Source organism: Petromyzon marinus, chromosome 22 (assembly GCF_048934315.1).
Source record: "Petromyzon marinus isolate PM22_M1 ecotype Great Lakes invasive population chromosome 22, UKy_Petmar_22M1.pri1.0, whole genome shotgun sequence".
Classification (NCBI taxonomy): domain Eukaryota; kingdom Metazoa; phylum Chordata; class Hyperoartia; order Petromyzontiformes; family Petromyzontidae; genus Petromyzon; species Petromyzon marinus.
This window is the reverse complement of record NC_133688.1, coordinates 8220906-8234815: the sequence shown is the minus strand read 5'-3', so window position 1 is coordinate 8234815 and position 13910 is coordinate 8220906. Positions and strand designations below refer to the sequence as shown.

The following is a 13910-nucleotide window of genomic DNA, read 5'->3' as shown; positions in this document are numbered from 1 at the left end:
GCCCACTGACAGAGAAATGATCAGTCTATAATTTTAATGGTAGGTTTATTTGAACAGTGAGAGAGAGAATAACAACAAAAAAATCCATAAAAACGCATGTCAAAAATGTTATAAATTGATTTGCATTTTAATGAGGGAAATAAGTATTCGACCCCTCTGCAAAACATGACTTAGTACTTGGTGGCAAAACCCTTGTTGGCAATCACAGAGGTCAGACGTTTCTTGTAGTTGGCCACCAGGTTTGCACACATCTCAGGAGGGATTTTGTCCCACTCCTCTTTGCAGATCTTCTCCAAGTCATTAAGGTTTCGAGGCTGACGTTTGGCAACTCGAACCTTCAGCTCCCTCCACAGATTTTCCATGGGATTAAGCTCTGGAGACTGGCTAGGCCACTCCAGGACCTTAATGTGCTTCTTCTTGAGCCACTCCTTTGTTGCCTTGGCCGTGTGTTTTGGGTCATTGTCATGCTGGAATACCCATCCACGACCTATTTTGAATGCCCTGGCTGAGGGAAGGAGGTTCTCACCCAAGATGTGACGGTACATGGCCCCGTCCATCGTCCGTTTGATGCGGGGAAGTTGTCCTGTCCCCTTAGCGGAAAAACACCCCCAAAGCATAATGTTTCCACCTCCATGTTTGACGGTGGGGATGGTGTTCTTGGGGTCATAGGCAGCATTCCTCCTCCTCCAAACACGGCGAGTTGAGTTGATGCCAAAGAGCTCCATTTTGGTCTCATCTGACCACAACGAATATACAGCAGTGTGGTATACAGTAGGGTTGGTAAAATGATACATTTTGTAATATTACAAGTCTAATATTATTATAATCTAAGGTATAAATAAGGTAGTGTATAGTAACGCAGTGTATAATTCAATGTTTGGGTCTGTCTATGGCAGTTTATAATAAAAATATTAGTTGGAGGCATATTAAAATATTTTTTGCGACATAGAAGTGTAATGTATAATGACTTATTGTTAGTAGCTCAGCTTAGTGGAGAATATATTGAGTACATTGATTATATTGATGTAGTTTATATTTAGTTAAATATTGTATGATAGTTGGGTAGTTGCACTTCTATAGCATCAATATACTAAATGCCTATGTTGATATGTGAACTCTGACTTTAACATAGCTACTTCTGTGACCAGTTACATGCTAATTCCTCACATTAACATCATGCTAATCTCATGCTAATTTCTCACCTTAACATCCTGCTAATCTACTCTTTGGTTCTATTCGGTAAAGTCACGTAGGTAAATAATAAAACAACAATAATCACGACGTTTCGGCCACAACACAAGCGGCCTTCATCAGGTGAAGGGACGAGCCTGTCTGGAGGACAGCGCTGGAGTGGAAGAAGCCACGCTTAGATCACGACATTTAAGCTTGTGTTCGCGGAAGCTTAAATGTCGTGATCTAAGCGTGGCTTCTTCCACTCCAGCGCTGTCCTCCAGACAGGCTCGTCCCTTCACCTGATGAAGGCCGCTTGTGTTGTGGCCGAAACGTCGTGATTATTGTTGTTTTATTATTTACCTACGTGACTTTACCGAATAGAACCAAAGAGTATGGATCCTTGCAGTCACGAAAGCTTTAAATCTAGAATCCTGCTAATCTCTTACATTAACACAGCTACTTCAATGCTAAATTCTTCTGTTGATATGTAAACTCCTTTGTCAAGGTGCTCTGCTCCTCCCACCCAGCTTAAAATACGCTGCCAAACTTAGCAGTGTTCATTGCAGCGCTGTCTTTCCGACAGTTCTGTTTCTTCATTTGAGGACGGCTGCTTGTGTTGTTATTTCCCTTCTACGTGACTTTACCGAAAGAACCAAGAAGATGAATCCCTGCAGTCACGAAAGCTTTAAATCGAAATTTAATGCCCACATTATCTAAACATATTTGTTTGCATGTTTTATCACAAGTAAAAACTAATAACTGTTTTATTTTACCAGGTAAGGCCCACTGAGCTATGCAGCTCTTTTTCAAAAGCGACCTGGCCACAAATGATAGCTCAAAGAAGTGGCTTATCACGTGGAAATTGATTGCAGCCAAATACTCTAAACGCATGTTTCTAAATGTAGCGAGGTTGTTAACATTTAATGCAGACTTAATGCCTTGTAATAGGTGTTTAGTTGGTGTTTTAACATTTTAATACCTCCTGTTTTATTACCAAAACGCATTTCCTTCTCTCATTTGATTAAATGTTACATTTTATATATCGGTTGTGCAAAAAAATATTTTAACAACCATCCTGATGATGTAAACAGATTATTTGGTGATTCTGCTTTTCCAGTTATGCAGACACTCCTCTGATTTGCATGGTTGGCTATGTACGAAAGAAGTTCAACATACATATAAACTTTCGCCAATAAGACTTGCCTTAAAATAAAAAAAAATATATCATAGGAGACGTTTTGGGCAATGGCCCTTTTTATTTGTATGTGCTATGGAGAAGGTCCATGGCCGGAAATGTCATCTATTCAATATTTTTCCTTTAAGGTCACATACACACACACACCACAGTGTTTCTGACAAACGTGTTGAGTTCTTAAACACGGCATTCCTGTGATAACACCGTCTGCGCCTTGTGTTACAGGCGAATGCAACAGGGGGAGGCGGCCATGTGCAGCTCGTGCAGAGGGCTGTGAAAGAATTAAAATACGAACATCTGCAATTTCCCAAGAACATCCAGATGCGTGGCGTGGACAGCGAGGAGAGCCTTCCCTATTACTTCTACCGTAAAGATGGCCAGCAAGTCTGGAACTGCACGGCACAGTAAGGGCGATATACACGAGGCCGAACCGGCGTCATTACATCAGATATTCTCGATCCTGGAGTATGCATCGCACCTCGCGCATTTCCATCATTATCCTCAGCACTGTGGGCTGTCACCGCAAGCAACAGCCTCGTATCGTACCCCACCGAGCGCAGTTGTGGAGCATTGTGGCTCATAAAACAAATACAAACTGTAATAGACACTGATAGCCAATTGCAAGACAAATCAATCATCGACGCTTCACCTGCAGCAAAGGGATGCATGGTCCATGGCAGTATGTGCCATTGCTTTACCATTCCTACGCACTACTCACTCATTCCCAGGTGTGCATTCTTTTATGAGCCACAAGGGAATTCTTCATCCTGACGATGCTGCTGCTGCTCACACACAGTGGGTCGGTGTGAGGCCACTTCACTTGTGGTGGTCACATGGCGTGAATATGAAGAGCAGTGAATAGAGGAGTCCGGTGCACACGAGGGGCGTCTCCCAACCAGTCTTTGACTGACAAGTGCAACGCGGCGGGGTAGTGGCTATGCACGTTCGCCTGTAATCCAGTTCCGTGGAGGCAGTGAGGGTTGGTGGATCACCGCACAAATGTTGTGAAACTCCCTTCCCGTGGCTTTCAAGGTGCCATCCTCTGGCTCTCCAGAAGAAGGCAGTGCAGCAAGTGGACTAATCGCCATCTGTTTCCATCTGTACGGGGACATAGCATTGTCCCCTCCCATACGTGGGTTTCCTCCCACTTGTATAAACACTCATCATTCATTGGCTGAAAACAACTTAACAAACACCTCCTGCAAAAGTCCGACGACTCAGCGTGGCTTTCCTGGGTAATTAAGTAATACAAAAATTACGAAAAGTCCCGAACTTCTGTTCCCCCACCCCCCACTCCAGGATATTTTGATTTACCTCATGGCTCTCTTAAGTCCCCCTCGTTTTCCCATTCAAACCCGCTAGGCAATCAAGTGGTCCTTAGCCAATCCAGACATTAAAGCCAAGTGATCCAATCAGGGCTAAGCAGGCTCTGCACACAGCTGGTGAAGACTTCCTGCGCCACTTAAATTGACAGAGCTAGTGAAGCTGTGCTGCATGCGGGCGGCTCTAATTAGGTGGGGATCGCCTCTTGGCGTCCCTTACACATGCAAAGCATGATGGGAGTTGTGCTTTCCTGCTGCTTATGAGCAGCACCTGCGCGTGCTGTTAAATCTCTTGAGCTGGTGGTCTAGACAAGGCAGAGAGCATTGCACATGTGATGTGGCTGTCACATAGCAGGCACACGTGGCCAATGGGTGGGTGTTATGCCTCCCTGCTGGGTGTTAGCAGCGCCTGTGCGTGATGCTACTGATATTTGTGTCTGGCCTGCGCTCGTTCTCCTCCTGCGATGGGGTTTATCATCATGAACACAGAGGGCTGGGTTTGCATCAAGCCAAGTGTACGTTGCAGGTTTGTGAAGGAAGTGCTTGCCGTCTACTACCCCGACGACAAGACCGTCAAAATGGACTCCGAGGTGCAGGCCTGGATCAACGACATCTTTGTCTACGGGTTCCGGAACAACAAGGATTCAGGTAGACGGAGCTCCCTGCAGCGTGATTCGTAGTGTCGACAGCAAATACACACGTTGTGCACGGCTCCTTTCTACTCGATTGGAATCACACGCACAGCGATCATCGCCCCCTTACTGGCAGACTCATGTGCCCATTTTCAGGCCAGCTGCTGAAATCACCTTTTGCTCACAGGGACAGATACCATCGGGGGGGGTTCCCTTACAAATGTGTTGAGATGAGATGTAATGCAAGTGACCTATCACATATGCGGTGAAATTTCGATTTAAAGCTTTCGTGACTGCAAGGATTCATCTTCTTTGGTTACGTGTCTTTACCGAAAGAACCAAAGAAGACGTATGCGGTGCTCCGAAACATCCTGGTGTCAAGGAGGGTGACGATCAGACGCAAGTCATTGTAGTTATTCCTTACTACAATCCATATCGCTGCATGCGATCGTCAATCACTATGCTTTGACGCCAATGTAACACGGTCAGACGGATGCACACGTTTTGGGAAAAAAACACAAAAGGCAAGCAAGAAAACCTGGCAGGGCCCTCGCACCTCTGATTAGCACGGTTGGCTATGTAGGGTGCGAAAGAAGTTCAACATACATCCATGAAGAGATAATGGAATAGGAAGAAGTGTATCCACCATTAGTGTTTAGATTCACTCCCTGGCAATTTCACACACATTGTGGCAATTCTGGGTTGCAATTCAGTTCATGTGATTACTATGTCGCTTGTTTACCCAGGAAAGCCTCAATGAGTCTAAAGACAGTCTTAGCTCTTTCGGTAAAGTCTAAAGACTTTGTCAGGAGGGTCAAATGTGGCTGCCACCTGATGAAGCTAGTTGCAATTACTGACAAAACGTCGTACTCAGATTGTAAATGTTGTGGCTTTGCTCTCCAACACACCGGTGTGCTGTACTAGTAACGAATTGGCATGTTGTTTACGTAACAAACCTTACTAGTTGGCTGTGTCTGGTGGTGGCGGGTTTAACGACACATTTATTTATTAATGCGATCTAACCCCAAAAAACACCTGCAATAAGGATATTGGTCACGAAAGCCTCCTCCGTGTTAAACTGACAAATATACCTTGTATACATATAGCTCAAGTAATGTTTATAGAATCAAATTAACCAATACAACTCAGCATTATTGACAAATTAATAAAGTATCGGTCAATTATTTTGCCATATCATGATTTTGGATGACTTCCAGATAGACGTTTATGTGGCATTCATTTTTGTATGTAAGTATGTATGTGTAGTGACAGAATGAATCACTACGGCGCGTAGCGCTGGATACAATAGAATAAGGAAATATGGGTGAAGCAGCCAGCACAGCATGTGCGTGGTGCTGGCTGCTGGCAGAGAGGGGCATGTGGGGACACATCACCCCGGCCGGCTGGCAAAGCACGTGGTAAAGGATGTAGGGCAAAGGTGACTGAGGGGACACGGGAAGCATGGCCCAGGGGGCCGTCCATAAATGACGTCACGCACCTGGGGGGGGGGGTGGGTCAGACATTTGTGACGATGTGTGACGAGGGGGGGGGGTTTGAGAAATTTGACGTCACATCAAAATGCGCAACTTTAAATATAGACAACACGTTCCACTTAATTAAATAGACTTTTACTAAATGTTTTCTCCTACAACAGAGTGCAGCACCACATTAAATACGCACTACAATGACAATAGTTTAAAGCGATTTTAAGCATGTTTTATTTCGATCGGATCTTTTGGGGGAGGTACGTGCCCCCCCCCCCACTGGCTCCGCCAGTGGTTGTTGCCTCCTAAAAGTGTCTCAGAAGTGACTCACTACATATTGAGTACCTTTTGCTGAATATTTGGGTATATTGCTGTGGGTACAAGTGCCATGTTGGCGTGTTGCAGGAATCCCCCAGTCGTTTGAAACACTGGAGGAGCTGGAGTTGTTCATCACCACGGTGATATTTGCCACATCAGCGAATCATGCCGCTGTCAACTTTGGGCAGGTGAGAGCTGTACACGAACATTTCTGGCAAAACATTTTACTGCACAATTAAATACCGAGTGGTCCCAAAGAACCACTTGGTATTACATTTCTTCTGGGCTCACTGACCCAGTGCTTAGCATTACTGGTTCAAATGGACTTCTTTTAGGCAAGGTCTTTAGCAGTTATTTATTTTGAGAAACTGTTGCACATCAGTTCCAAAATTCGCGTGAAAGTTAAACTAAATATTGTTGACGGTCATTGTCGTCATCATTTTCATTTACAATGCTGTAAAGGTCAGATGTCAAACTCTCCGTATATTTTCACTGATCTCACGTAAATCTCTGTTCAAATCGCATTCAGAATCCAGATCCAACATGCACGACACGATCAGTGCCTATGCGCTTACTTGATTTGCTCGGCCACGTTGCCCAGTGGAGTACCGTAGCGTCGCTTCCCGCAGTCTGGCTCGGGTGGCTAAATTGGTTATTTATTCGGGTAAGGGTGTTGAAGGACAGCGCCGTCGTACGACAGGTTGATGAGACGCTGCAGTCGTTATTGTGCATCCATTTGTGAGTGGAGGTGGGGCAGGAATGCGCTGCTCCAACCCGTCTCATCCGCTTTGCAGACCGAGCGCGATTGGTTGGCTCGGCCAGCAGGTGGAGTGAGCGTGCCGTCACCATTCACGGCCCCAAATTCCAGTCAGCCCTCTCCCAGCTGCTGATTGGTCACAATATTTTGTGGAATGGAGCGCCACCCATTTCACACGGTGAAATGTGCCAAAAACTATCACGTGAATTTGGCGGAATTAATTTTCCCAAGTTACCGCACAATGCTGAAATTAAGAAAATGTGCAGAGTCAAACTCCACCAGATCAGGTCCACGGTGTGGCCGTTGTGTTGCGCGCGTTCCCAGTACGACTGGTATTCCTGGATCCCGAACGCATCTCCAACGATGAGACAACCTCCACCGACTGAGAAGGGAGTGACAACCATGGACTACATCATCGCCAGCCTGGCTGACCGCGGTCGCTCCTGCTGGCACCTTGGTGCAGTCTGGGCCCTCAGCCAGTTTCAGGAGAATGAGGTTGGTGGGATCTTTACCATGACAACTCGTGCGAAATGAGGAGAGTTTAACATTCAACATTTAAAAAACAAATCTGAACACCGTATTCTCCAGCTTATAAGATGCTCTGGAAAGTAAGATGCACCCTAAATTTGTGTCCGGTGTCAAAATATTGCACACACACACAGCGACCAGGTTATAATACGCATCCAAAATGTTGCTTCAAATTACAAGGGGGAAAGGGTGTCGTAGAATCCAGGAGACAGTTTCACATTCTGGCTGTGCCATCAGCCCTGGGTCTGTAAAAATAGTGACACCTTATCCAAATAATTCTCACTGATAATTTCTGGACCATTTTGACAGCTGTTCCTGAAAAATGTCACAAAGAGGGTTACCATATATGCTATGTTGTGTGGCTACCAGCCAGATTTGGTGTAATACAGAGGTCGCTGGCACGATCTCCTAGCGTGGCAGTTCAAGCAACTGTGCAAGTTCATTAAATCCCCACCGCCTGTGTGAACCCAGCTGTAAAAAGGGGTACGGCACAGTCAGTTGATTGGCAAGTCACGTGTGGTGGAATAAAGTGTGGGCATTCCTAACTCTTCCAAGATGGTCTGTCCATTGTGGAAGAGTAGGCCAAAATACCCACTCGAGGGGATCTCGAGAGCAGTCTCTAGTGGAGGCCCCTCCACCAGCAGTGCACCACCAATTAGCACGGTTGGCTATGTACGGTGCAAAAGAAGTTCAGCATACATACAGTGGTGTTAGCAGGCAATTGCAGGGCTGCATCTTTACCTCTTGCCTTTGCTGCAGTATTATGAAGATAAAACTTGCACTGACCCAACATGATGGGCACATGTCATCTACAAATGTCTCACGAGGGTGAGTGGGGAATTTTTTAAAGGACTTTTTCAATTTTATTTAATTTACAGATTTTCTTGGGTAATTACCCCGACCAGCACTTCACAGAGATGCCAATCCTGGAGGCCATCGCGAGATTCAAGGAGCGCCTCCAGGAAATCACCTCCAGAATCACGGAGAGGAACCGGGGGAAGAAACTTCCCTACTACTACCTGTCCCCAGACCGCATCCCCAACAGCGTTGCTGTCTAATGGCAGCCTAATCGAGGTTTGCCACCTTGCCTGGGTTTGATCCGGACAGTCCAACAATTGGCATCTGCGTTCGGGCCACGGGAATTGATTTCTACTGAGACCTAATTACTGGTGTTGTGTTGTTGAACTTTATTATTAATATAATATAGAGGACAGTTTTGATAGACCTTGGTGCTGGCTAAGAAATACGTCTGGGTTTGGCCTACAGTGGAAAAGGTGGCAACCCTAGTCCCATCACACACGGCACACACCGTGGCTAATTGAAACGTAACATCCATCATCTGAAACAATTCTCACCGTGACATTGTGCAACCACTTAATATATACAGTACTAGCTTTACTACCCGGCTTCGCCCGAGACTTGGATTCTTGTCTTGGAGTAATACACCGCCTACGCGGAGGGTGGGGGGGATGCGTCACGTCAGCAGGCACACTGCGTGATGCTGCCGCATGCGGGTGACATCACAGATGTGACGTTACCGCTCACTTGCCGTGCAAAATATATCCATTATTGTGCCCCTCCTCCCCCCCCCCCCCAAATACAAAAGTCTTGGGTACACGTGGATGCGGTCCTTTCACAGGTGAGCGATGACAACATCTTCGCGCTGGCTAGGAGATGTTAACTCCCTCCTCGCCTGCTATGCCGGAGGTCGTGGGTTCGATCCCGATCCTGACGCCTGTATGTTTGGAGTTTGCATGTTCGCCCTGTGATGGCATGGATTTTACTCCGGGTCCTCCGGTTTTGCCCTCCACATTTAGAAACGTGCGTTTAAGAGTATTTGGCTTCCCACATGATAAACCACTTTGTTGAGCTATCATTTGTGACAGGTCACTTCTGAAAAATAACTATATAGTTCAGGGAGCCTTACCTGGTAAAATAAAATGGTTTAGCTTTAGTTAATTAAATACCCTCGGGGAGGATGAGAGTCTGAATGGAAAGAGCAGGAAGTCCCAGCGTCTCCCTGCGATACTGAAACGCAAAAACTCGCGGTTGCTTTTGAAAATCGACATGCACAGGCTGGTTCGTGCCTTTCAATCGATGTCAACAAATGGGATTTGCAACGGCAATATCTGGCGAATCTGCTGAGCCTCCTTAGATCCAGGATGACTCTGTAACCCCCCAGATGCTTTGGATCCAAATGAATCGTGAGCAGGAACCCGACTTTTGCGCTGCACCCTCGACATCTCTCGTACAGCTGCAATCTCCGAGACTCGGGATGTTGAATGTCCATAAGTCTCCGTTGCTCCACGGGTACACAAAGGGAAACTCAGTGAATTGCAGCTCGTACCCAGGCCTGATTAATATATTCATAGCTTGATATGCGAATATTTGATATAGGAACTTTCAGTATACAGGAGTTCCTCGATTTACGCACATTCGACTTGTGAACTTTCAGAGATATGAATAAACCTGTCCGTATGTCCAGTTGCCTGTTCGGACAGAGAGTCGTAAGTTCAACCGCTGAGCAATAGATAGCGGTTGTGGTATCTACATTGGCAGAGCATGAAGAACCGATGGCATCTACATCTGCAGGAGATGATCCAACTTTTAAAGCCCATGTTAAATGCACATGGCGTACAACATGTTTGAAATCTACAGGAGTAAAGTTGGACTTAAGAACAAATAGACTTACGAACAGACCTCCGAAACCTAACTCGTTCGTAAGTAGAGGAGTCCCTGGAATGAACTTTGGATTTATTATTGTATTAATGGATTTTTTTTAAAGTTAAATAATAAGTACTATGAAATAACAAAAATATAAAAATAAAATTGTTTCTTGAGCTTTGCACATCGCGATGAGTCATATAATGTTAAACATTCGTCTCGGCCAATCAGCACACAGCAACGCGCTACGTTACGGACCTATGGTGTTTGGTGGGCCATGCAACCTTACGACTACACCCAAGACTACACCGGTGTGAAGATATTTTACGATAAAGAACACTTTATTTTATTCATGTTAGTTTTACATTTAAAATCTGTACAGTAGAAAATCTATTTTAATGTTCAATATGAATGGTAAGTTATTAAGTGTTTATCATAGTCGTAAGTTCAACCGCTGAGCAATATAAATGAAATGGTTCGTTACGAAGGCTGGGAACGCATCCTTGGGCTCGGGCGAAAAAAAGTGGGAGGACCCCAGGTGTGGTGGTTGCAGACTCCAGGATTCAGTTTTTTACTCATCGAGAGAACCTTGCCACCACACTCGACCAGTAGATCTCGTGTGACCACCAATTTTCATATCAGGGCTCTACAACATATTCGGCCACTACTGAGTCATGATGTAGCCAACAGGTTGGCGTGTAGCATAGTATCGACAAGGCCCAATAATTGCAACTCGCTACTCTACGGGACGTCTGGTAAAAAAACATTACCAAGCTGCAGTGTATAATTTTTTTTGATAAGTGTCGGGTACTGCATGAACTGACCACGTCCGTCTTGTGCTCGCCGAGGTGCATTGGCTTCCCGTTCCTGAACAAATGCATTATAAGGTCGCGCTCATTACATACAAAGTTCTTGCCACAAATGAACCACGACACCGAGCTGATCTCATTAAAGAACATAAACCATCCCGCCAACTCCGGTCATCCTCGCAAGCGGATTTTGGCTGACCATAGAACAAAGACGGTCAACACATCGTGCGCTTTCAGATGCCCTTCTGTGGCCGTCTGGAACACTCCTCCTTCCGATGTTAGGAAGCCGCTGGAGCTGTGAACTTTCAAATCATCACCCAGATGGACAAACTCATTTCTTTAGAACTGATTGTGTAAAAATTTTCGTCCTTCGCACCTCTGATTAGTGGGCTACGTACAGTGCTAAAGAAGTTCAAAGATACATCCCCTTACAGTGAGGGAAAAAAAATATTTGATCCCCTGCTGATTTTGTATGTTTGCCCACTGACAAAGAAATGATCAGTCTATAATTTTAATGGTAGGTTTATTTGAACAGTGAGAGACACAATAACAACAAAATCCAGAAAAACGCATGTCAAAAATGTTATAAATTGATTTGCATTTTAATGAGGGAAATAAGTATTTGACCCCTCTGCAAAACATGACAGTACTTGGTGGCAAAACCCTTGTTGGCAATCACAGAGGTCAGACGTTTCTTGTAGTTGGCCACCAGGTTTGCACACATCTCAGAAGGGATTTTATCCCACTCCTCTTTCCAGATCATTAAGTTTTCAAGGCTGACGTTTGGCAACTCGAACCTTCAGCTCCCTCCACAGATTTTCTATGGGATCAAGGTCTGGAGATTGGCTAGGCCACTCCAGGACCTTAATGTGCTTCTTCTTGAGCCACTCCTTTGTTGCCTTGGCCATGTGTTTTGGGTCATTGTCATGCTGGAATACCCATCCATGACCCATTTTCAATGCCCTGGCTGAGGGAAGGAGGTTCTCACCCAAGATTTGACGGTACATGGCCCCGTCCATCGTCCCTTTGATGCGGTGAAGTTGTCCTGTCCCCTTAGCAGAAAAACACCCCCAAAGCATGTTTCCACCTCCATGTTTAACGGTGGGGATGGTGTTCTTGGGGTCACAGGCAGCATTCCTCCTCCTCCTCCAAACACGGCGAGTTGAGTTGATGCCAAAGCTCCATTTTGGTCTCATCTGACCACAACACTTTCACCCAGTTGTCCTCTGAATCATTCAGATGTTCATTGGCAAACTTCAGACGGGCATGTATATGTATTTCTTGAGCAGGGGTACCTTGCGGGCGCTGCAGGATTTCAGTCCTTCACGGCGTAGTGTGTTACCAATTGTTTTCTTGGTGACTATGGTCCCAGCTGCCTTGAGATCATTGACAAGATCCTACCGTATATTTCTGGGCTGATTCCTCACCGTTCTCATGATCATTGCAACTCTACGAGGTGAGATCTTGCATGGAGCCCCAGGCCGAGGGAGATTGACAGTTCTTGTGTTTTTTCCATTTGCGAATAATCACCAACTGTTGTCACCTTCACACCAAGCTGCTTGGCAATGGTCTTGTAGCTCATTCCAGCCTTGTGTAGGTCTACAATCTTGTCCCTGACATCCTTGGAGAGCTCTTTGGTCTTGGCCATGGTGGAGAGTTTGGAATCTGATTGATTGCTTCTGTGGACAGGTGTCTTTTATACAGGTAACAAGCTGAGATTAGGAGCACTTCCTTTAAGAGTATGCTCCTAATCTCAGCTCGTTACCTGTAAAAAAGACACCTGGGAGCCTGAAATCTTTCTGATTGAGAGGGGGTCAAATACTTATTTCCCTCATTAAAATGCAAATCAATTTATAACATTTTTGACATGCGATTTTCTGGATTTTCTTGTTGTTATTCTGTCTCTCACTGTTCAAATAAACCTACCATTAAAATTATAGACTGATCATTTCTTTGTCAGTGGGTAAACGTACAAAATCAGCTGGGGATCAAATACTTTTTTCCCTCACTGTAGTTACAAAGTTTCGATACATACAAACGAAGCTCCAGGAACGCATCTGCTTCATACGTCGAGGTATTACTGTACTCCCTATCTGCCAAGTTCGTAGCGCAGCGCGCTAACCGCTACACTATTGCCCCCCATTATAAGGAATGTATACACCATGTATAACACATGCAAGCCAAAACACACGTAAACAGCACACATACAAAAAAAAACAAATTCACAGTTTACAACAAAGAAATGTCAAATGAACGTGCAACGCTACCATTTCGTTGACGGAGCAGTATTTATCAGAAATGGCATCGGACAAGTCGTCGCTCGCTCCGGCCGACCACTCGTGCTGCTGCCTGTTTACCTGGAAAAGGAGACTGTCAGACGCACACATGGACGCGCGCGCGCGCACACAAGCGCGGTCGTCTTTAGGCGGAGAAATATAATCCAGCAGTGGAACTGCTGAACCAGCGAGAGAGCTGTTACAACAAGAGGTTATTTACGTGGCGATGGGCAAGCAAGCGGGGACTGAGCTGGAAAGGAATTCCATCCACGGACGCAAGCACGTCAGTTGTGTTAATGGGGGAGATTAGGGAGAGAGGGATTAGGGAGAGAGGGATTAGGGAGGGTGATTAGCATGAGCTTCCGTCGCCGCATAAGAGTATCATGCCCGCATATGCGCACAACAGCAGTGTTAATGAGAGATTAGCACCATGAAAGTACAATCCAAAGGACATGTGAGCATGAGAGTGCAATCCAAAGAACTGGAGAAACGAAACGACATGTCTTGGACCGTGTTCGTGAACACAAGGCAAATCTGAAACACGGTAGGACCAATACCTCTGCCGTTGCTGATCATTGTTTTAACGCTGTGGGCTCACGAAATTGTTTTTTCCAAGATGAAGGTACTCTACAAACCCACTGCAATCATCAGAGATTTGTTCATGAAGCCATTCAGATATATAAACACATACACAACTTAATCATTGGAAAGACGTTATGAACCAGGTAAAGTCTTAACTGACTGTGATGTTT

General features: G+C 45.4%; 1 protein-coding gene across 1 annotated transcript in view; it reads left to right on the top strand.

The window, feature by feature from the left end:
- ALOX5 (arachidonate 5-lipoxygenase) overlaps positions 1-10254 on the top strand; it is a 65641-nt gene extending 55387 nt beyond the window's left edge. Inside the window, exons 10-14 of the mRNA XM_032959123.2 lie at positions 2594-2772; positions 4217-4338; positions 6212-6312; positions 7206-7376; positions 8288-10254. Of these exons, the coding sequence (XP_032815014.2) occupies positions 2594-2772; positions 4217-4338; positions 6212-6312; positions 7206-7376; positions 8288-8467 (753 nt within the window). The 3' untranslated portion in view covers positions 8468-10254. The remainder of the gene's footprint in view (positions 1-2593; positions 2773-4216; positions 4339-6211; positions 6313-7205; positions 7377-8287) is intronic.
- Positions 10255-13910: the final 3656 nt, after the last annotated feature.